The sequence below is a fragment of the Rhododendron vialii genome, chromosome 11a (genome assembly GCF_030253575.1).
Source record: "Rhododendron vialii isolate Sample 1 chromosome 11a, ASM3025357v1".
Lineage (NCBI taxonomy): Eukaryota > Viridiplantae > Streptophyta > Magnoliopsida > Ericales > Ericaceae > Rhododendron > Rhododendron vialii.
In genome coordinates, this window is record NC_080567.1 from 32,107,719 (window position 1) to 32,132,466 (window position 24,748).

Here is a 24,748-nt window from a genome sequence, read left to right on the forward strand (position 1 = left end):
GGAACTGTAATAGGAAACAAAATAGGACAATACATAATAAAATCTTTGAGAATTATAAACATTTATAATGATAAACTATTGACATCACCTAGGTCCTCCTTTGGGCGAAACCTAAGCATACCTATTGTTCACTCATTAATTAGGTGCAACATAATCTGTCACGCCCACGATTTTTAACTAAAATAATAATATATTTTCTACAAACCAAAGTCTTTCTCTCAATTATATTTACCCTTGAATGTCGTGTAAATCCAAACAGCAAATCAAGTCGCTTCTTCTTCTCTCTAAATTTTTTTTTCTTACATAAAGTCTCCCAAACGTTTACAATTAAAGGGGTTTCATAATAATCAATAAGAGGACTTTATACATAGCTTTACATATGATCTAATTACAAGGTATAACCTTCAATTGCAAGTAAAGTACATGACATGAAGTAAACTTGATGATAAACCACTCCTTAAAGATTCCAATGAAGCTCTCAAGTAAAGTCTTAATGTGCACTCCATGCAATCCAAGCTAAGTGTCATGACGAGTACCTGAAAGGATAGGGTGAGCTACACTAGCTCGTAGAGATATCCATACCTAAATTATATGCATAAGTGAAGACAGATATCAAGGAAAACATTTTTCAAAAGCATATCGGTTTTCTCAAAAGTGAAACTCAAAATACCATACTCATGCTGGGAAGTATTTAACTCCATTTCTCAAACACTGACACTCTCACCTACACATACAAATATTCTTAAAATCTCAGCTTACCGTTACGGCGTTACCCAAATCAATCCTTGCCTTTTCATTTCCATTTCAGAGACCTAAAGGTTAATCTGAGTTCTTTAATGGAAGCATCATTTTTCTTGTCTCAAATAACGAGCCAACCTCTCACCAAAAATACACACACACTATGCATAGTTAGAGTACGAAATAACAATGACACATCGAATAGTACCGCACCTCGACAATAAGGAAACTCACCCGCAAATCCCAAATCCCAAATCCTTTTCATACACGACAGCTCCATGTTTTAAGGTAAACAAAATATAACAACTCTAGTAGAGAATGAACATAACTCCTTTGAATTTCCTCATAAGTTACCAATAACGTCATCAGTGTTCCACATTAATTGCTCCTCCTTCAAAATCGGCTTTCATCCTCGAACTCTCATCTATGTTCTCGCGAGTGAGTGCTCCTGCTGGGCGTTATGGTACCCGCTTCCCCTGCCCTAGAACCACACTCGTTGATGGGCCTAGTCTGTATCATGAGCGAGTGCTCCTGCTGGGTGTTATGGGACCCGCTTCCCCTGCCCTAGTACCACACCCGTTGGTGGGCCTAGTCTGTGTCATGAGCGAATGCTCCTGCCGGGCGTTATGGGACCCGCTTCCCCTGCCCTAGCACCACACCCGTTGATGGGCCTAGTCTGTATCATGAGCGAGTGCTCCTGCCGGGCGTTATGGGACCCGCTTCCCCTGCCCTAGCACCACACCTGTTGGTGGGCCTAGTCTGTATCATGAGCGAGTGCTCCTGCCGGGCGTTATGGGACCCGCTTCCCCTTTTCTTGTTTCAAAATATACATATACATATACATATATATATATACATATATATATATATATATATCCCCTTAGCTAACCGTGTCGCACCACACTTCCCACAATTCTCATCGTTAATCTCATTACCAACCCATTTACTCTAGTATCAAGTATTTACTAATTGATCACAAACTCAACATCATGCAAGTAGCTACGAACGACTTCACCTTCCGATTCATAGTTCAAAAGGAAATTAATAGTTGTAACTCACATTTTCATTTCATAAATATAATCAATCATCGTCATTCAAGTATTCCCAATCCAACATTAATATACAATCAACCATCTCAACCTCATACTTTCACTAGGCGTCGACAAACATTTTCCAAGTATGATAGCCTACTACCCTAAGGCTCGGTAGACCATTCAAATAGTTAAACGCACATTTGTGTCTCACTCAAATGATTCTAAGGGCAAAGGTGCATATAACGTATCTACCTCGAACACTTAGGAGCGTACCAAATCACCCGTAATATTCAAATACGACATAACCTCCAAAATCGGTATGGATTCTAACAACCAACCTACCGTACTTTAACTATAACTTCTTATAGGTTTAGAATTTGATTATAAGGCTACCACCATTAGAAAGTATAGTTTTCCGTAGATCAACTTCGATATATAATATGCCCCAAATGGAGTACGGATGTTTAAGTTATGATCGTTCGAAGTTTTTTTTAAAAAAAAAGTGGATTTTTCTTTCCCTACCGGTAGGACACAACCTCCTACCGGTAGAGCCAAAACTCCTACCGGTAGGACTTGGGTTTTCAGCATACGATTTCTAGTTTCGACAGATTTCTCTCAACAACAAATACGGACGTTTAAACATTCTTAAACACATCAAACCAACTCATAAACGCATAAAGGAGGAGAGAAATCCCTACATGTCAAATTGGCAAAGTTAATCATTCACATTAGACTATATCCAATTAAACAACATGAATTCCAGGACGGAAACAAGTAAAATTGATTGAATAATCATAACCCTTTTATCTTAAACCCAAAAATATTGAGACCAACGCCAGAAGTTGCACAACTACAAGCCCTACGCTCAGTAAAAATCCCAGGTTCAAAAACGAGAGGAGATTAACCCAACAATCAAAGGAAAAACAGTTTCGCAACCATTTTCGCCCTGGTCGACCAACCCTACTTTAGAAATTCACCAAAAATTGTATACTTAACCGAATCACTTGATTCCAACGCCAATCCCTTCTTAACTTAAATATGCAGCTCCTGTAAAAGACCCAAAGCCACCAAATTGTTCATCATGCCCAGAAAGTTAAAAGAAGACAGCCACGCACAGATTCGCGTATCCAGGAAACAGTCGATAATCAAAAATTCATAACTAATTGTGTGATTATCGGTTTTTCATGATCTTAGTACCGAAATCTTCGTATTGAAACGTACTTTAACTGTTATGAAGGCATCAAAAATTAATTCCTAGCAGAAAGGCTCCAAAAAGACAGATTAGCAGAACCCACGAAATTTTCAGCATACAAGATTTATTCAAGACTCAAAATAGATGATCAAACTTGATTCTTGTACATCAAACTAACACTTAGACATGTAAAGAAGGTAGGAGATTCCTACCTCGAGGGTTAGAAGCAAGCCCGAACATGGAGGAAACTTCGAAGTGCTCTGATCGTGAATTTTCTTCGATGGATGGGAAGCTCTCGTCGCGTAGAACAACTTTAGTACTTGGGATTTTTCAAAAGTCTCACTTGTGGTCGATGAAATCGAAGAGAGAAGGTGAGAGAGGTGAGAGCCAAGAGAGACGCCGGAGAAGAAGAAAAGAAAGGAAAGGAAAAGAGAAAAAACAAAAATCTCCTGCTCCCCTTTTTTTTTTTTGACTTATATAGCACAAATAACACTTTCACCCTTTCACTCCTATTGTATCATGTCAACTCCCACAACTTACAAGTCGTCTCACATTGACCCAACTCATATCCACATTGTTATACACACTTTGATAATCCAAATACATATTAAATATTTAAAATTTGAGAAAATAATTATGGGTCTCTACATAATCACCTAAGTAGGTCTAAATAATTTATAATGATGAACTATTGACATCACCTAGGTCCTCCTTTGGGCGAAACCTAAGTATATTTATTGTTCACTCATTAATTAGGTGCAACATAATCACCTAAGTAGGTCTAAATAATTTATACAGCTTATCAAGTTAGTCATATTATCTTTGGATATCCAATCCTAACCCGCTAAGTTGCATAAATTACGCACCCTACCCAGTTCATAATTATTTAAATGTGACTCTCCTTTAGGCCTAGTCTCATTCTTATAATTATGACTACAATCGAGAATATCATTGACTTAATTGTTACCCTTTTAACAAAACTTTGATGTAGTTTAATATTCATAAGTTTCACTAACCTAGGTCACTTTGGTGACTACCAAATTAGTAATTCCTATGAGTATTAAACTAGCCAATGATATACTCTATTTTTTTATTCGAGTTATAAGGATGTCATTCTTTTATTCAATCACTACTACCGAAAAATAAAATATATAATTAAGTATTCTTTTATGTGATTGATTATCCATTCAATGACATTTAATATAACCATAACTATCACATATACAGTAACACAGTAATAGAAAAACTTTCCCAATTAAATGCTTCAAAATAATCATTCATTATTGCAGAAAACATAATCTGTCAAAAATAGATTAATCCTTTGTAAGCATGTGATCATGATATTTCCCTCTATTGCTGATCGCATAAAATAAAATCACGAATACATAAAAGATGCGGTAATGTGATTTTTTCAGTCCTATAATCATGATAAAAAGCGGTAATTTAATTCGCCAAAGATTCAATAAATTTAGGATAAACCGGTTTACTTAATCATCATGCAACCAGTAACCCCAACAGAATGTGTACTTACAAGTTAAAATAAAGAACTAAGATCAATTACCATTATCAATCCATGGCAGTACTTTAATCGAAACAGAAGTTCACTTGTGAACTTTACAAAATGATATTCAAGTGCCAACCATCACCGAAAACGAGATCATGTTTACAACATCATAAACTGACCGAAACATTAGCAACCAACAAAACAGTAAATAGATTATGCTACTATATTCAATTGTTAGCCGTGAATTGATGACGGCAATCAAAAAGCAATTGAATGATATAAAAATGTTATTTTCTATCCGAATGAAAACAACAAAGTAGCATAAAATATTCCATTTAATATTATAATTATCTACGGTTTCAAAGCAAGAGCCAGTAGATATTCAAGCCTAACATGACGATAAAAGATTTTAGGAAGCCACGTATAAATAGGATCCAATAATCAGAGAACTAGAGATCATCATAATCATGTTCTAAATTGACGACGAAACATTAGGCAGTACATAAACAAAATATGTAGGAGTAACGTTAATTAGAGTTTAACAATAGGGTTAAATCCCAAGATGGCAGTACGTTTGACAAGAGTAAATTCCAAGATGTATTGTTTCAGAAAACCATGCTCTGATATCAACTGTAAATCTATATCTGTATTAAAACTATTATGCGGAAAACAGATATAACAGGATCTTGAATTCAACACATCTCAAGAACAATAAATAGCGTATCTTTGTTGGCCATCGTGATTATAGAGAACAAACCCCTTAATTAGAAACACCTTAATTCTTGGCTCACCTTCTTTTCTCTGTCTCTACTTTTCTAGAATACTCCAGTAACTTTAATTGATGAAAAAACCTCTAGAATAAGGGGTGGGTATTCTACCTTTTATAAAGAAGAGAAGAGGGCCTTAGAGATAATTATTAAAAGACACCTAGTCCATCAAGGTCTCTTTTATTATCAGGAGTTTTCCTTCATCTATAATTATAATTAGTTATCGTAATGAACCATATCACTTCATTGGCTTATCTAACACTGGAGTCCCACATGCACAAAACGTGAAGGCTAGTGGGCCACATTAATGGGAAAAAACTAACATGTCATGCCGTGGTTAATGTTATACCATTGAGTGGTCAATGGTATGGGACCGGGGGCCCTGTTGTGCATAATCTTGGCTATCGGATTGTGCATCTGACGACTTGGATCTCATGTCAGCAATAAAGTCGTCTATTGTTAAGATGAATTTCGATCTGTCAGATGCACGATTCGACGGCTCGGATCATGCACAACACGCATCCCGTTTGCACAACATGCCCTTTGCTTTCAATATTCTAACGGAAAACCGTAAAAAAAAAAGATTTTAAAATTAGTCATAAATCCCTAAAATTGGTTCCAACGCAACATAAGGATAATGGAGAAGATTTTTTTTTAGCAAAACTCCCGTTCTTTTAATATTCTTTTTTTTAAACGGCAAATAAGTTTTATTAATTTTTGAAAAAGGATTACAAAGTCTAATTAAAAAGACCAAGGATAACCGACATCACAATTCCAAACAAACATCCCGATAAGATTGGCACATAAGTCTCAAGATAATCATATGCGATTCAAGACCCAAGAAGGTGAAAGGAAAAAGAGTTGGCATGAACCAACCCATAACAACATATAAGTACAAAAAAACCACCACAGAGTACAATCCAAAAGCCTAACAAAACTAATTACCAGAACAATAAAATCGATCCTGCAAGCTTGATCCTCATGAATTTGTGGGCAACGTGCCCTAAAAATGTAAGGTGGATCAAGGAGCGCTGTGCAGATGAGCGCTCAATTCAGAGTTACCACTTGGGTTTAAAGGTCTGACACCCAAGGAACTGAACTTGAAACGCTTGCTACATTGTTTGATTTGAAAAGGTGAAGGCACCAGTCCATCATAACCATATCTGGGTTCGAGAGTCAGGTTACGAGAGGGAAAGGGTTTTAAGGCACTCCTCTCGTCCAATCCGGAGATCGGTCTCTATTTAGGCATTTGCGATTCAGTTTGATTAATCAATTCTTTAGCTAATTAGGGCGGAGGAACAGTTTAATGGGGATTAAAGCGGTAACACACTCTACAAGATGTAATCGATAGCATGGATGACTGTGGAGACAGTTAGAATAGGATGAAAACAGACTCCTATGGGAATTTAAATAGACTCGAAGGCTCCTATTTTGGAGTGTCGTGCGCAGGAAGAAACCAGCATGTACTGATTAAGTCACTACATGCTGATAAAACCTACGAGCGCTACACCAAAACCTGCGTGCACCAGTGGGTTCAAATCTACAGTTCTTATTTTTAACCCTCTGGGCTCTAGAAGGACCAGTGCACACCCAGGACAAACCGCACAGTTTGTAGGCAGTTTAAAATATAAAGTCTAAAGGCTGAAAAACCCTACAAATTAACAAAACACCCCATAAATGATGTTGGGACAAAATAGTGACCTAAGACCAAGTTACCCATGTAAAGGCTACTCACTGGTCAGAGGAGAACTTGCAGGCGCGGGTAGTCCACAGACGCGCGCGAGTTTGAACCTACAAAACCAGTGTTTGGCCCTACATGTTTCTGGGTTTTGGGACATGTCCAAAAGAACCCTAAAGGTACTCCATAGCCGTAGGTATGAATATTGAACTAAAAGCTAACCGTTTTAACAAAGAAAAACAGTAGATTGGTTTTTAACATTCCTGTAGTGGTCTATATTCAAAGGAGAACATAAAACAACAAGACCCCAAGCCTCACGCAAGATCTGCGCACGCAGCCACAGAGTGGCGCGCGTGTATTAACGACCGGCCCGCACTGGTCCTTGCCACTACGATTTTTGAAATTTTGCTAGCCTTAGGGCTAGGACTGGTATTGATTAATTACCAGCCTTAACCCTGCCAACCTCCCTCAGAGATCAGAACAGGAAAACAGTAGGTATGCTATACCTGGATTGAGTTTGAAATGTAGTTGAGCCTTAAAGTGTTTGAGGCTTGATTGAGTGGTGTTGGATTGAAAGCTTGAGTAGTGGTTGAAGGGTAGTTGTGCTTGGTTGAGATATGAAAATGGTGTGTGAACTAGGGTTTGTATGGAGAATGATCAAGTGTGAAATCTTGTAACCCTTTGCTAGAGTGTGAAAGGGGAGTATATATAGAGGGTGGGAGAGAGATACCAGCCAAAGAAAGGCTGGTGTCTTAGCCTTTAAGCCTTCTCTCTCATTAGATGAGAAGGGAAAAGGTGAGATAAGGGGTGAGGGCTGTCCCCTAGTGAAGACTGATTTTTAGGCCAAGCAGAGCCTTCCTTCGGCCCCAAAAGTTCTGTTGATCATGGCTAAATAAAGGTAATAGGACAACCTTTGACCGGCGCGCTCGGGTCTCACATTGGCGCGCGCGCGTGGATCAATGGTCAAGTTTTGACTGTTGACCAACATCTGTCCATTTAACCCGCGCGCGCGAGTTCCCTACCAACGCGTGCCAGTAGGGTTTTGGCTAGGTTCAAGGATTTTGCAAACACTCAAAACTTAATTACTCGACATTCCCGAGGTGTTCTTAATCTGTTTCATCATCGGAGAATCAAAAATTGAAAGTAAACTAATCTGAACAGTCCAAATTAGAGTGTCTACATAATTATAATTATAATCCTCAGCCTTCCAATTGTTGAAGAGGTACCCATGGCAGAAGAGGTACCGTTTGTTCCGCAGCATTGATAGAGCTATAACACGATCCCATAACTTCAAAAGAGGTCCAAAAAGAGCTATAACATGTATACTGCCTTCTTGTAAACTTAATTTTCTTTTTAGTTTTATGTGTTTTGTTCGTCTTTTTTGAATTTTTGCTAGATTTGCGTGATATTTTTTTGGATTAATCATCCTTTTGACAAGAAGAGTTTAAAAAGTACAAAACTATGCCTCAAAAAAAAAGTTGACTAAAGATGAAAAAAATATCAAACAATTGTTTTATTTGTTTAAAGTGCCGTCTTATTTGCATTTTTTCAATATCGGTTTATATTTTTATATTTTTTCAATTCGTCTCGTCGAAGCAAACAATTAACCCTAACACTATTATTTCAAACTTATAAGTTTACAAGAACGCGTCAAAATCATGAGTTCTGATCATTTTTTAGACATCTATACCCTAACACCATTGTTCCCATGATCCCATCAGTCCACACACACACTCTCTCTCTCTCTCTAAAAAGCAAAATCCTCGACCCCGCAGGTTACAGAGATCTACTAGGCCTACCAATCGAAACAGCAGGTCCACCATTACTACTACTAAGCCGGACCTTTTTTCTGGAACCCTAGATCGTTGCACAGCGGCCTCTGGCGGTGACGTTCTGAGTCTTCTCGACGGTGGATAATTGTGATCTGTTAGCTGAGGTGCATTGGGGCTCAATTCACTGCAAGGACAACTCTATGCAATCCAATGTTTTCAAACTATGTATTGCTGTCTGTGTGTATTATAGCTGGAAAGAACGTAATGGAAGAGTTTTCCAGCAGGTTGAGCATGACACCACATCAGTGGAAAAATTGGTTGTGGAGGAAGTTAAAACTTGTATGAGTTCTTGGAGGTTGATGACTAGGACTACTAAGAATCGAGGCTTCATTCTGGATTGGGGTCTTTCTATTGAGGTGCTTTGTTAAGCTTAGTTTGATTTCTTTGTTTCTTTTATCTTTATTAATCAGAGTCTTGTTTGCTACAGCTAGGGTTTGTCCTAGTGTAGAGTTTCTCCAGGCCATCTTTTTGAGGTTTTGGGTTGGGTTCCTTTTATAAAAAAATCTGCTTCCCAAAAAAAAAAAAAGATAACAAATAGTGATACACATGCATCTCTACATTTCTAATTTTCATCTTCATTACAAACTTTTATTTCAAATTTTATAAAATTGTTGTGTACTTTCATTTTAATTCAGAGAGTAGAATTGGAGGATTCTTTTATTTTTCAATATGCTATTTTGAACAAGGGAAAAAATAAAATATGAGTTTGTTTGGCTAGGATTTTTGGCTAACTTTGGAATATATATAATTAGGTGCGAGCATGTCAGAAAAGGCTTGTAATTATCATTTTTAGATTTAATTTATAAAAGTCAAACTTAATCAGGCAATTGTGATAACGGTACAATTACCTCAATGAAGAGGATTTTTCCTTTGAAGTATTGAAACAACACAACGATTTACAAGAAATTCAAAAATCAATAAGGAACAAGATACCTTGATAGAAAATCAAAACAGCTTGCTTCCCAAATGACTTTCCAACTTTGAAAAAAACAAGAACAAATTACAAAATGATTGCTACTTGCTACAAACTACTCCTAACTACTTGCAACATCGGTAAAGGTTTCTAGATCCTTTTGTCTCTCTCGTTGTCCCTCTCTTTTTTCAACCCCTTAGTATTGCTGGTTTGTGTGCATCTATTCTACTGGTTTTCCCTTTGTTTCCCCTGCTTCTCGTCCATTAAGCTACCGTTTTTGTCTTCCTCTTTGGATTGCTGCTAGCTGGGTTTTTCGAGGTTTGCCTAACGGCTAGGGTGGGCTTGCAGTGGTGTTGATGGATGGCGTTGGTCGTCTGCCTTTATCACTGTTGGGTGGTTTGGTGTTTGCTTAACGACTTCTGATGCTTCCGCGGCAATGTTTGGGTGTGACGGATCTGTCTATTTTCCATGAGTTTTACTGGTGGTGGTGTGGTGGAGCTTGGTGGCAGGGATCTGTTGTTGGTTGTTTGGTTGCTTGTCTGAATCGGTGGGTGGTAGTGGTTGGGTGTGCACAAATTAGTGGTTTTAGGATTAGGGTTTTCTTCAAATTGGGCTTAATTCTTTAGATCTGGGTATTTTTGACCCATTTAGAGGTTTTGTGCTTGTATTGTTTTATCTGGGCTTCTAGACCTTTTGCTGTAAAGCCTGTAATGGATTTTGTCCCTGTAAGGTTGGGCTTGTCCAAATGTGGCTATATTTGTCCAACTTTTTATTGGATTCCCCTCCCCTCTTCCCTTAATAAAATGTTAGTCTTGCCTATAAAAAAAAAAACTACTTCGAACAAAGTTTAAGTCCTAAATTACTGCCTAATAACAAACCAAGTATAGAATAGCTATTGTTGATGATTTGTCTGGGGATTTTTCCTTTTACAACTTCTTCTATTTATAGGCAAGCTCTTGGATCTTCTCAACTGCTTCTAATTTCCCGCTCAAACTATCTTCGAAGTTTCTCTTCCTTTTGAATTTAAGCTTTCCCTCCAAAGTTCTTTAGTGCTTACTTGAAACTGCTTAGTAGTGGTTCAGTCACTCCAATATCCCCACTCCCCTTGATCAAATCGTGGTTGAATTGGGTAGTTTTCATGCCCATACTTCAACTTCCTTGATCGTGCTTGGCAAGTATAACTGCCCACTCACGCATTTGAAGGAATTGAAACGACAGCGTTTGCCTCTTTAACTTCAAACTGCATGATTATTTCCCTCTTTTAATTTTTGTGTGACACCTAGCCATAACTACATTCTCCTCAATTGTTGATCAAAACGACACTGGATTTAGGTAAAACGACACTGTTCTTTTAAATGTAGGATCCAGTGCAATTCATGCTTCATGTGCTTCATTCAATGCATTACAAATGGCCATTTGTCACTTTCTAATCGGGCCAATAATTTTCTCATGCAAGCATACCCTCCGCATTAATACTCTATTAAAAAAATTTAAACAAGTGTTAAAGTATCCAACGTTTCGGCTTCTTCCTATTTTCATGGAATCATGGGAGTATGGGCATTTCATGTGTAACTGCATTTACACATGCCTCAGAATTTGGATAACAAGCAGTTCCCTTCTCACTAATTTGTCTATAAATTAACTTCCTCAAGTGTCATTAATTCACACTTCAAGTAGCCATCCCAATTGACTTCACAGTCCCCATCTTTTCTTCAATGGCTCACATCTCAGAGATTAACCAAGCTTTCGAAAGCATGAGTGTCCATGAGATCTCCAGCTCTAGAAAAGATTTCCACCTCACCATTTTCTGGCAAGATCATAAATGATCATGCCCACTCGTCTTCTCCATATTCTCCCATCATACTTTCTGGTATTGATGAGACTAAAATGGTCACCAATGACTAGGACCAACATGCCTCCACTCACTCCAACTCTTTCTCCTCTGAATGGGAAAGTTGGCATTCATACCCACCTTCTAAGAAGGTTTTGGTGGTGATGGGTGTGCATCCTGTTCGAACAGGCTTCCATCATCACCGCTCAATGGCAATGAGCCGCTATTATCCCTCTCACATTAGGGATTATCCTCACATTAGTCTCATAGACTCCCTTCTTTCATCCTCTCTTCGCCCAACATTCTACGTACAAACTTGAAGAGAATGATGGCATGCCTGGTTTCGTAGGCTATGGTGAACTACAAAAGAGGGTGAAAAGCCAATTCTCCCACTGGATGGATGAAGTTCGAAGGCCTCATTACCTAGAAGGCTTTGTTGATGACTCCCCTCCCCTTTGTCCTCTTCCAGACGAACCCAATTGGTTCGAAGGGTTGGCCAGCCTGAGGCCCAAGAACCCAATTTGCCCTCTCTTTGACTCCCAAGAGGCCCAAGAACTGTTGGCTGCCTTTGCTTTTCTGGATGTTAACATCCTAGAAGAGCATGTACCCTTTCTGAACTTCTTATGGGATTGTGAAGTCCTTAAATTCTCTCCTGATTCTTTCACCTCCCACGTCAACGCCTTCTTAGCCCATTTGCCTACTATTCGAATGTGGCTAAAATCCAACATAGCTGCCCATGGGTTCAGTTAGGACCACCATGAATATGAACTCATGCATCTTAAACTGTCCAAGCTTCATAATAGGGTGTTAGCACACGAAGACTACATCTTCAAACTCCTTACCATTGCTTCTAAACAGCTTCGAAAGAAGCACAACATGCTGTTGAAGAAGTTTCCAGCCAAAGAGGCCAAATTCAAGAGGAAGGCCCAGAAGATGGTCCTTCAACTCAGTCCTCTTCTTGCAAAAAAGATTCAGCTGAATGCAGAGGCCAATATTAGAAAGCAAGAGTAGGAGTTTCTTGCTTTTACTTGGGAGAGGTTCCATGCCCTGGCGACTTGGAGCGTCCCACATTACTTCAAGATCGTCTCCACTGCCCAAGAGAATCACAGAGCTCCTACCGTTTAGCTTCTTTTTCTTTTGTTTTCTAGATTTTCCTTTTGTATTAGTAGGATTTTCATTTCTCAATCTTGCAAATGTAAGATTTCCTTCTTCACTACAGAAAATTGGTACCTTAAGTAGGGGACTATTTGTAACACCTCGTCCCACATCAGAAGTCTACATAGATGATATTGGGCATATAACAAACCTTGTAGGCTACTACTAGTACCTTGTGGATCAAAATCAAGGTATTGGGCTAGTAGTCTGCTTGGGGCGTTGCAAGTGGTATCAGAGACAGCTTGTCCACAATTGTAACATAACTTAGGCGAGCCATCGCAACTATAACCATAATGAGATTTTCCATAACGGTTGCATAACCACTCAATCTACTGACTCCCATCACCATTTGATTGCGTTGGCATAAAAGTCCTCTTGTTAGAGTTACCACCCTCACTGCTCTGTCCTAATTGTCACCATTCTCTAAATCTCTTAGATTGGTGCACCTCATTCATCTTCCCCTATTTCAAATTGTTCTCTACTGTCAAAGCTCTAGTCACAAGTTTAGGTAGTGACTCAGCGTCAAGTAAAGAAACTCTTCCATGAATATCAGGCCGAAGTCCCTTCTGAAAATGCCACACCTTATCTGTTTCTTTTTCCTCTAAACCTCCTGCAAACCTAGACAATTCATCAAATTTATGTTGGTACTCCGCCACTAACATATTTCCCTGTTTTAAATTTAGGAACTCAGTTCACATTTGATCCTTGACTGTGGGTGGAATGTACTTCTTCTCAAAATCCTTTCTAAAATTGCTCCAAACCAATTCATCCTGCTTGTCTTTGTAATGCTACTTTGCTAACGGCTACCAATGCACAGCCCCCCTGCAGCTTATATGCGGCAAAAGACACCTTTTGGGCCTCAGAATAACTCAACACATCAAAAATCTTTTCCATTTGCAACAACAAGGCCTCAGCATCCGACGGTTTATCAGTCCCCATAAAAGACGGTGGATTAATCTTCAGAAATCTATCAAAAATATTGCCTTCGTCCAATGTCAGAGACCTTTTTGCATCTACTGGTGCCACCTAAGCCTGCTGCCCTGTGAATAATCCCATAAAAGTTTGGAAGGCCTGAAAAGCAGCTGCTGGGTTAACAGAACTTGTGGGTGCATCATCATTGGCAATAATTTATGTAATTGGATCAGTTGGATTTGCAGCAACGTCGGTTGGGTAAACATCATTTTCTGTTTCAGCTGCATCATCTAAAATTTTGGACTCAGCAATACCACGCCCACGGCCTATTGGATTGGCGCGACCACAACCACGTGCTAAAGGAGTGGCCCGACCACGGCCACGAATTGTAGAAGTAGCCCGACCTCGGCCACAAACTGTTGGACCCTCATTTGTTGACGTAGTATTACGACGTGGACGAACCATTCCCTAATTTGAAGATATCATATAACAGACCATAAGCTTAACACAAAAAAAGACAAATAAAATAACGACTTACATGCCTATAGGACTCCGGGGACCTGGACTTCTTCTAAGACATAATTTAATGCCAAATGCAATATAAAATCGAAACCTAAGTTTTGATACCACCTGTAATGCCCCAAGCAGGCCACTGGCCTAGTACTTTAATTTTGATCCACAAGTCATACCACATGGCCCAAAAGCTTAAGCCTAAGGTATTGTAACACCCCGTCCCACATCAGAAGTCTACATGGATGATTTTGGGTATATAACAAACCTTATGGGCTACTACTAGTACCTTGGGCTTAAGTTTTTGGGCCATGTGGATCAAAATCACGGTATTGGGCTAGTAGTCTGCTTGGGGCATTGCAAGTGGTGTCAAATTAAGCAATCCATGAACACGACCGTGTGGGCCTTAATACTTCTCCACCAAACAACAAATATCATCAATCTAAAAAAATGCATGTGTATCTCGAGGATGCAAAGCTGAAGCCAAACGAAGCAATTTCATGGCATGCTCACCAAATCGGCGTTTTAACTCTTGCACTTGATAATCTATTGCAGCATTGAAAATATCCACTTGATAATGATGTTCAATAGTAAAATCATCTTGTTGATGGCGAGCTCGACCGCCTCTCTCAATATAACGACCATTCATGTCAAGAACATCAATATTCCGTGCCTCGCAAAATAATATTGCATGGAATTTAAAGCATCTCATCCATCATCTCTAAGTTTTTGAAGAAGTTCTTTGGTAGATGAAACAAGATTCATGGCATTTAAAATGTCTTGAGTCTTACATTGTAAAGCTTGGCAAAGAGAATCTATTATCAACATAATCTCTTTCATTAAGTGCAGCATAAAAACGAAGTCAAATGTGGTGATTTCCTCATACACCGATTTGCTTCTCTTCTTTGAGAACTATTTCCTTTAGCCTGGACTTTTAGCAAAACAACACATGTGGGACTAAACAACTTTATGAAGCTAGAAATTGATCTCAAGTGAGAACTCCAACGAGTATCGGTAGGTCGTTGCAAAGTGCTAATTTGATTAAGTCCACTTTCAATCTCAAGCTCATTAATGGCTAACAAATATTCAATATCACTCGCTTGAGCCAATTTCAACTCCTCAAACGTTTGCACGAAGCACCAACTATAGTGACAATTGGAGGCAATTTTGTGAAAAAATAATAAACAACACCAACTTCTTTCAATGCTGTCACTAGTGCCAATTGCAATCTATGCGCAAAACAGTGAATATAACAAGCATATGGACAATCCTTCAAAACCGAAGCTTGCATGCCATTCCATCCACCCCTCATATTACTCGCACCATCATATCATTGTCCTCGAATATTTTGAATATTGTGACTATGACGAGACAATATGGACAACCCCAAAAAAACGTTCTCACACAAAACCACACTTGTCAACAAATCTTAAAACTATAGCCATTTGCTCTTTCATTGATTCATCACGAGCTTCATCAACAATCAAACAAAACTTTGCATCACCAATTTCTTCCCGAATTTCCTTCTGCACTTTGGTTGAACAAACATGTAGGATTTCTTTTTGAATTTGTGGGGATGTGCAAGTTGCATTTTTGGGAGCATTCTTTATCAAGTCAACCATTTTCTAACTGAAAGACGCACCATAATGTAATGTTTCGAGAAAATTTCCCCGATTCATTGAACTAGCACTTTTATCTCTCCCTCTAAAAGCAATACCTTGATGTGCGAGCAATCTTACTGTATCAATTGAGGCCTTCAACTGTAGTCTATTGTTTGCAATTTGCTCTGAAGTGAAATTATCTAGCACCTTTTGTATGTGTTGCGATCGATTCATCAAATCCTCGCATGATTTTTGGGCAAATTTTAAGAAAAGAGCTCAGATCTTTTCCCACATGATTAAAAAAACCACCACGAACTCCATCCATAGCTTTCTTTCAAGACTTAAATCCCTCAATTGTGAATGCAACTTGCCTATGATAACCAGATGTTCCAGTGGACTTGCTGAAAAGAAAGCACGGAAGACAAAAAGCTGCATCTTTCTCAATTGAATATTCAAGCCACAAAGGAAATGCCTTGAATGAAGCACATTGAAAACTGCATAGATGCTTTTCTTTTCCAGATTTTGGATAATTGGGAAGTATAGGTTGGCAAGGACCTAGCTTAATATAAGCTCGTCGAATTTCATCTTGTTGGTTAACATCATAGTCACATATCTACTGACGTAATCCCGGATCACGCTCCAAGAAACTCACATCAATTTCCCTAACTTCAATTTTTTGATACTTTGTAGGTGAATTTTCGAATATTGGTATATCAGTACTTGTAGTAGAAGTTGGCAATGAAGTCTCACCAGCATTTTCCTCTAGTATGTCAATTTTTTCAATTATTAGTATATCAATAGTTGTAGAAGTTGGCAATGAGATCTCACCAGCATTGACCTTTGAAATTGAACAATTTGGGTTTTTTTTTGAAATACCCATCAATGGTAGATACCCTTCTCATATCAATAAACTACAAATACAAAACAAACATATCTTTTTTTAGTACAAATCAGGTGCGACATGCGAGAGATAGCCAGGTCAATGCTCTGATAAAAATATTGCAAAGATCGGAGCTTTATAGTTTATACAACTGATACAAATATATTAAAATTCAAATTTGTCCAGACTCCAAAGGAAGAGAGAGGGGGGAATTACCTGCGGTCCAAAGACTCCAAAGCCAGATGTGAGACTTGAGAGAGAACAGAGGTGGGTGCTCCAACTTTGCAGTGAGAGAGAGAGCCAGGTCGTCAGCTAAAGCGGTAAAGCCCTAAAATATTATTTTTTGTTCAACTGTTTAAGAATGTCGATTGTATTTGTCGGCTAAAAGAAACCCCTAATTTATTCTGGGGTACAATTTCAAAGTGGGGGCCACCCATGTGGTCTTTGGTTCTAGGCATCTTCCTCACGTGTAAATGATTGTTTCTATAGTTTCTTTCTCCAAAGTCTAACCTAGGGGACCACCATGAGTACAATATTCAAAAAAATATGAGTCTAAAATGTTTGTCTAACCTAGGGACCCCAATAAGCCTTCATTTACCTCCGTCTCTGGATGGGTCTCTCTCTCGTGTCTGACTTTTGATTTTGGCCATGTTTTTTGGGATAGGTGAAGCGGGGGAATTTTTGGAACGCAAGGGAAAAAGTCCTGGCGCCTAATGGAAAAATATGGATGTCCTAGCCAAAGCTCTCTTTTCAGTATTCTCCCTTGTAAAATGAAGTTGCTTGCCACTAACTTTTCTACTCCATCTTATCTTTCAGCTCCATCATATCCAAGTATTGATAAAACCAATTAACCAAGCCAACTCAAATTTTCAGACAATATTATTAAATCCAATTATCTCCGGCTAGGTTTGGACTAATTATATTATTATCTAAATTAATGTTTTATGTGAAGTTTTATAACTTTAACGGTAGATTTCTGTGGATATTATTGTTTTGTCTCATCGAAAAAAATAATTCCCAAACAATTTCTCAAATAATCTCATAAATTTAGCCCAAACTCCTTGGGGCTGTTTTGGCCTAATAATCTTTCCAGATTTTTTTTTCATTATGCGATTTGCCTTTTGCCTTTGTTTGTTTTACGTCATTGTTTTTTGGGTTATTCATTCGTCTCGAAAAAATTAGTCTAAAATGTAAAAAATTACAATCAAACATTAAAATTGTTTATTAAAGACAAAAAAATAATTCAACACAGATGAAATAATCCAATAAATCACAAAAAAAAAATTGACGAAAAACTAACAAAGGCGATTCTTTTTTTTGGATAAAGACAAAAAATATTACTGAAAGATTACTAGGCTAAACTCCTTTGGAGTCAGCTCATAGTGAGCTTTGCTCCAACTTTAATTCGCACGTACAGTCTATCAAGTTTGTCTGATTAGGACGTGCACATGTTTTATGTATGACGGGTAGAAAACGGAGAAAGGGAAGGACAACGGACCGGGTCGGGTTGGGTTTGTGTATGACTTGATCCATATTTGACTCAATCCGTTTCAACACACCTATTATTAGCCCGTATTCAATCTGTCCATATTCAACTCGCGACCTATTTTAATCCGTCCAAACATGCCCATTTGTCACCTCTGTTTTCCTTTTCGTCGTACTGTTGACACAGAGTATATAGTTTGAGGTTAAGAAATGTGAACACTACTTAAAGTTTCCATTGAAGGAAAGGATTGGATGCTCTCCGGTACACCTTTAGGACGTACGGGAGACTGGATAGTCTTGGCCACGGTTTTTGTGAGTCCTTTCTAAGTTTAATTTAGTAATCAAAATTGCTTAGTTTGAAGAGCTCTCCAGACTATCAACTCATCAATTATCATGTTAATCAGATAACTATTTGCATGGTGTCAAAAAACATTTGTGTCGTAAAAATTGAGGAAAATGAGATTAATTTGAAACACTCATGAATTGAGACTTTTTTTTGCAACATATATATGTTTTGAAAGCATATCAATCAAATATTCAATAGACGTAATTTTTATTGTGGTTAATGGTCTCAATAATTCTAAAAAATGAACGATTACGATCATTGACGCGGATTCGGAAATGACCTACAAAAGGCGTGGAAAGGACCATCCTGTCTTGAGAAGGATCAAGTGCCAAAGCAAAGGCTCATATGTTTCCAGCTATAAAGTATAAACTACATTTTCTGTTCTATTTTGTAGTTCATGTTTTTGTTTTGGGATATGCAAAACATACATGTTCGTTTTTAAATGAAAATCTTTGTAGTTGTCTGCAAGTAAAGTTTCTCTCTCCTCCTTAAAATTCACTCTCATGATTCATTTAAAAGATTAAATTTTTTTCGGATGAGGTGGGAACCCCATGATTTCCGCCACACCATCCATTATGGGCCATACCGAGCGTTCATTACAGTAATCTAAACTGTTAATTTTGTAGGGTCAACAAACTTATATGTACACGTAAAAAATAAATCAGCTTGATCGGCCATTAATTGCTATATCAAAAATTCAATTTTGGTATATAAAACAAATGGTCATGAACAGTTTAATTTTAAAAACTGAGAGAATTAGGTTGTCTGTTTTATAAACTACTATAAAACTTAACTTTTGATATAGATATTGATGTCCACTCAAGCTGATTTTTTGCATCAACGTATTAATTTGCAAACCCTATAAGATGAACGATTCAGATTACTGATGTGAACGCTCGATAAGACCCACAATGAACGATAGCGAAAACCTCATCGTTTCTGCCTCATCCAAACAGAACACATCCTCTAGATTTAATGCATTTGACCAGTCAAAGAAACACGCATAAAAAAAGAAGTTTAGTTTGCATTAGGACACGCAATATTGGCATGAATGGAATTTCAATAATTCTATAGGTACCGACCCTCCTCTATCGTACCGACGGCCGCGCCGGGCCGTCTTTGGCCACCGGATGACTGATCCGAGCCGTCCAAAAATTCTATAAAAAAAAAACGAGAGGGCCTCGCGGGAATCAACGGCATCCGAAGTGTGTAGGGTACTTGATTCAAACACCCTATTTTTCGTGTATATATACACATCCGGTGGCCGGAGACGGCCCGGTGCGGCCGTCGGTACGATTTCGATAGGGGAGGGTCGGTACCTATAGCAGCACTCAAAATTTCTGGAAATTTACCCTTTCTTCGACCAACAGTCTCAACATAATTTCAATGGGAAAGTCTTCAATACACACTCCTTTAAAGTGTGTACCATATGCACCTATTGTGTGGTTCATATTGTGCCACCTCATGAAAAATTACTTGTAGGAACAGTCATTCATAATATTTTATTTCGTGTCGTAACTTTTATACTAAAAATTCGTAACTTTTCATTATTGATTCGTAACTTTTTAGCAATAGATTCATAACATTTTGGGAATCATAACATTTTAGTGTGTTTCAATAAAGGTGCATATGATACACATCCAAATAAGGGGTGTGTATTGTAGCACTTCCCACCCAAATAAGGGGTGTGTATTGTAGCACTTTCCTTCAATATTCAGTTCCTTCCACCCCACATCTAATGGTCTAAACAACCCAAACATGTTTATAAACATCAACTTAAATAAAAAAAACAACAACATGGATTTCTAATCCAAACGTATAGTGATCTCTGACTAAATATACCAACAAGATTAATTAGGAGATGTTCAACCAAAAAAAAAAGGAGGATTTATTAGGAGGAGCATGAAGGAGGAGGCGAAGAGGAGTCGAATTTGTAGTGTTTGTCAACGGTGACGGACACGTCCCAAGTGCAACTCAGTCCCTTTGGTATTACCACTAGATCGCCGGCGCCCAACTCCGCCAACAAAGACCCTTTTGGGTAAACTTTCACTTTTCCACTTAAGAGATAGCACGTCATCTCTGCATCGAATTTCAGGTGGTACTTCCCAGGAGAACAACCCCATCTTTTATTAGGTACGGTTTTCCCACAACAAAAATTAAAAAGAGTTAGTGTTATTATGAACATATAAATATTGAGAGAGAGAGAGAGAGAGAGAGAGAGAGAGAGAGAGAGAGAGAGAGAGAGAGAGAGAGAGAGAGAGTTACTTGGGCCAAGACTTGATACCAAGTTGAGAGAGTTGAGAGTCTGAAGGGTTATGCTGGACAATAATTCTGAGATTTGATGAAGAGTCTGAGTTAGAGGTCTCTGCAGCCATGGATAGGATATTGGGTTTTGGACGAATCAAGATCACAGTGTTTTAAGGATTTTAATCTTTTCTCTACTTCTCTCTCTCTCCCGCTCTCCACAAGCAGTAGAACTGATCAACTATAGCTTTTATACTGGGATTGTGGTGTTAGATAGAGAAAGAGAGGGAAGAGAGAAGGAATCTATTTATGCGCGCGGTAGACCAAGAAGTCTATTTACCCCCCCTTCAATGCTCTCAAGTATCAAAATGACCAATACATGGTAATTGTCAAAGTAACACTCAAAAACATGGTAACCATGACTTAAGAAATCTCCCAACAATCCAATCCAAAGGGTCATTTGAGGGATATATGTATCATGACCATGTCTTAAGAAATCTCCCAAATGGTGTATCATGGCAACCATGAGCATTTGCTTTAGTATATCGCACAAAGTATTATAGTGAAAATTCGGTATTGTCCTGGTCACTCCATTAATTGCTCAAATCGAACGCTCGCAGTTTCAAATGTTGGCCAGTGCTGGAGGGCTATCTGATTAGATATTAATTAAATTGGGCCAATTTTTATGAGATTCTCGGACTAAAAATTAATGAGCCACATTAATTTTATAATTTGGAACAAGAACCAATTAATTAAAGCCCCAGTCATGAAGCGAGATACACCGAATAATTTTTTATAAAATAATTATTTTGATGCATTGGATAAAAATCTTGGCATGGGCATGTTCGTTTTGGGATTTTGGATTTGGATTTTGAGTAATGAATGGAGAGAGATAAAAAAATAAAAAAATTATTAGGGACCGTGCCCAGAGATAAAGTTCAAAATCCAAATTGTAAAACGAACAAGGTAGGAGCAGTTGGGTTTTTCTTACTTGGAAGTTACAAGTTATTATGGACACTCATCCAAAGAGCTATGAAGGAAGTTATTTGCAAAGAGGGACACTTGTCAGTTGTCAACATACAAGAGACCCACCCCCCATGATTTCAACTTGTGAAAATCTTTTTAACGGAGGGATCCGTGAACCATTGTTAATGGAGGTGAATTGCGACCGTTCTAGAGTGTTTTTGGACGGTATGGATATTAATGAAACTTTTTTCAGGGAAGTGTTTAACTATTCTCTAAAAAAGTTTTATTTAAATCCAAACCGTCTAAAACCGAAATAGATGATCGAGATCGCGCGACTTCCTGAATAAGGAATTCATGAAGCTTGCGTAAATAAGCCAACCTCTTTCAACTTATGCAGCCAAGCCTCCACAATTCGGGCCACGCTCTATCTCTACACCACCTTGTGGCTTATAAATCAATAATGCTACAAAGCATGATACCGACCCACCTCCACCAAAACCCTAATTTTGCCCCAAACCACAAACACCATTGACCACCACCATCAACCGCAGAGCGCGCGCGCGCGCACACACTCTCTCTCTCTCTCAAAAAAAAAAAAACGGAAAAAAAATACAAAAGTAGCATTAATTGACCTGCCATGCTTGAAATTTGTCTGGATACAGGCGTGGTTTGTTGGCATTTCCCTAGCCTCAACTTGATTTTAAGTGGAGAAGTATCAAGAAAATGGGACAAAACCGTGGCTGCTATTTGCAGCATAAACAGAAGAAGAAACGGGAGGAGAGAGGCTTCTCTCTGGAACTGAGCAGCAGCAGAAAAACGTAAAATGAGGGGATGCTCTCTTGCCCTTTTCTCATTCCAAATGACTTTAAATATTAGGGGTTCCGTACACAAGCAACTTGGGCCTAATAAATTAAGAGAGCCCAATGGCAAAACATAATAAAAATAAACTAGCCCAAATACAAACATACTAATTTGGTCCAAATAAAATAAAAAGGCCAACAAGAAATAAATTTTAACACTCCCCCTTAATGCCTTTTTATAAGATCATCTACAGTGGTATAATCAAAAAAGGATAACAAAAAATTGACACATCAGTTTTCGATTATTCACTTAAGAGGTTGTTAAGCTTAACAATATTGAGCTTCACAATGGTCACTTTTAGTCCATAACCAAAATAATGGTCCATTACAATTTCACTCTCTCCCCCTCTGTTTCCTTCCATTTACGTTTTTTTTTTTTTGCAAAAATATATCGATTCCCTCTCTTAATTTTGGAGAAAAATCGGTGACTTTCTTCCTTCATATTATGAATTTTTTTGGGGAAAAAAAATAGAAATGGAAAAGAAGAGTGAAATACCTTAATTCGGCGATGATGGGTTGAATTGTAGATGATCAAGAGATATGAGCTTCACTTTTTTAGGGAAAAAAAGAGAAATAGTTTGTGGGTAAAGTGAAGAAGATATAGAGTAGGCGAAGAAGAGAAGAAAAAAATACCAATTGAAACACGCGTGTATACAAATTTTGGAACTAGTTAACTTATGTGGCGTGGAGGGCCACAAATTTTGATTATTGAAAAATATTGCTAGTTTTGGTTATCCAGAGCCCAAAAAATGATTATTTCTAAGTATGTTGCTAAATTTAATTATACTATTGTGAGCCATCTTTTACACCAACATTATTAACTTTAAAAATAATTAATTTTTGATTATACCACTGTGGATGGCCTAACATCCAACATTTCTCTGAAATATTGAAACTTTTCCTTTGGAAAAGCTTTGGTGAAGATGTCCGCCACTTGAGTTGAATCTCTTCATCTTCCACGGCCTCTCCAATGAAGTGATGCTTGATCGTAGTGTGTTTGGTGCGGCTATGGTGGAAACATGAATCACGATGAATTGCAGAATAAAAATGGTTAAGTGGACAGTTGATATCTGATGATCCTCTCTCTAAATACAAGTACAATGAGTCAAGCACTATTCGAGCATTCAAACCTATTGAGGCATTTGTCACAAATCAATCTGAAAATGTACGCTCTGTCATGGTATGAAGTCCAAGAAAATAACACTAGATCAGGAGAAATATCGAACCTATACAAAAATGAAAATTCCTGATCGTAGAGAAAAACTCAATTTTATAGTCATCGCTATCTCAAGCTCTTTCTTCAACTAATAACAAAGCTTCAAGATCCTCTTTGCGCAGCGCGCAGCTCTAACTCCTGCAAAGTCAACAAGGCAAGAGATTGAATGATGCAAATTCCTAAGAAAATCGATATATGTATCAATTGTGGGCGTCCACTACACTGGTATATAAAATCACAATGGACATTAGTTGTAAAAGAGTAATTGCATGTGGGCGTCCACTACACTGGTATATAAAATCACAATGGACATTAGTTGTAAAAGAGTATAATGCCTTGCGTTTGAGGAATCCAAAGTCAATACTAGGGGTGGCAAATGGGCGGGTTTAAGCCAAAATGGGTAAGTTGTAAGTGGGTTGAGTCTTTAATGGGTCAATAACCCATTTAAACCCATTAATTATGAGTCTAGTTACCCATACCCAGCCCGACCCATTTATTTAAAAATAAACCCGACCCGCCCATTAGTCCAATTACATACTACTATATGCTAAAATTTAAAATGACTTAAATATCAATATACAGTAAATGACCATATTTACCCCTGTAAATTTAAATGACTAAAATATACATATACATTAAAATTAACATACTATCCCTCTACTACTAAATGACCAAATTACCCTATACACTTAGGGTGGATTTGGCTTCATAAGTGAAATAATAACTTATTTTTTTGTCTTTATTCAATTTTTTTTTTGTATTTGTTAGTTTTGCGTAACTTTTGTGACTTATTGATTCGTCTCGGCGAGAAGAATCGGAAAAGTAAAAAATTTTGATCGAAACTCATAATTTTTTGACCGAAACTCATAATCTTTAGAAGTGTTTGTGAGATCTTTTGTATCTCTTTGTTACCTATTTGTGGAATTGTTTGGTGATAGTAAAATCAGGTTTCGGTCCCGTGGATGTAGTTCCATTGTTGCTTGCATTTATTCAGAATTTATTCGTTGCATGTTTGTTTCTCTATTGTAGTTTACCTTGTCAGAATTTGGTGGAGTATTTTTTTCTACATCCTAATGGTAGTGTG

At 38.0% G+C, this 24,748-nt stretch overlaps 1 protein-coding gene and 1 long non-coding RNA gene across 2 annotated transcripts; both read right to left on the reverse strand.

Moving 5' to 3' along the window:
- Nucleotides 1-278: 278 nt before the first annotated feature.
- LOC131307861 (uncharacterized) lies at nucleotides 279-3,528 on the reverse strand. Its single transcript, XR_009194239.1, has 2 exons — nucleotides 3,177-3,528; nucleotides 279-536 (listed from the first exon to the last, which is right to left on the reverse strand). It is a non-coding gene; the product is annotated as an uncharacterized LOC131307861 (long non-coding RNA).
- Nucleotides 3,529-20,114: 16,586 nt separating this feature from the next.
- On the reverse strand, nucleotides 20,115-20,846 carry LOC131307859 (uncharacterized). The gene is made up of 2 exons (XM_058334584.1): nucleotides 20,644-20,846; nucleotides 20,115-20,501 (listed from the first exon to the last, which is right to left on the reverse strand). The coding sequence occupies exons 1-2, from the start codon at nucleotides 20,751-20,753 to the stop codon at nucleotides 20,270-20,272; spliced, it is 342 nt and encodes a 113-aa protein (XP_058190567.1). The 5' UTR covers nucleotides 20,754-20,846; the 3' UTR covers nucleotides 20,115-20,269.
- Nucleotides 20,847-24,748: the final 3,902 nt, after the last annotated feature.

What these genes read in the sequence shown, in the direction of transcription:
- LOC131307859 (XM_058334584.1), bottom strand. Translation starts at nt 20,753, where the DNA reads ATGGCTGCAGAGACCTCTAACTCAGACTCTTCATCAAATCTCAGAATT. An exon ending in GGTATCAAGTCTTGGCCCAA is followed by an intron (nt 20,502 to 20,643) that starts GTAACTCTCTCT and finishes ACCTAATAAAAG; the next exon opens with ATGGGGTTGTTCTCCTGGGA.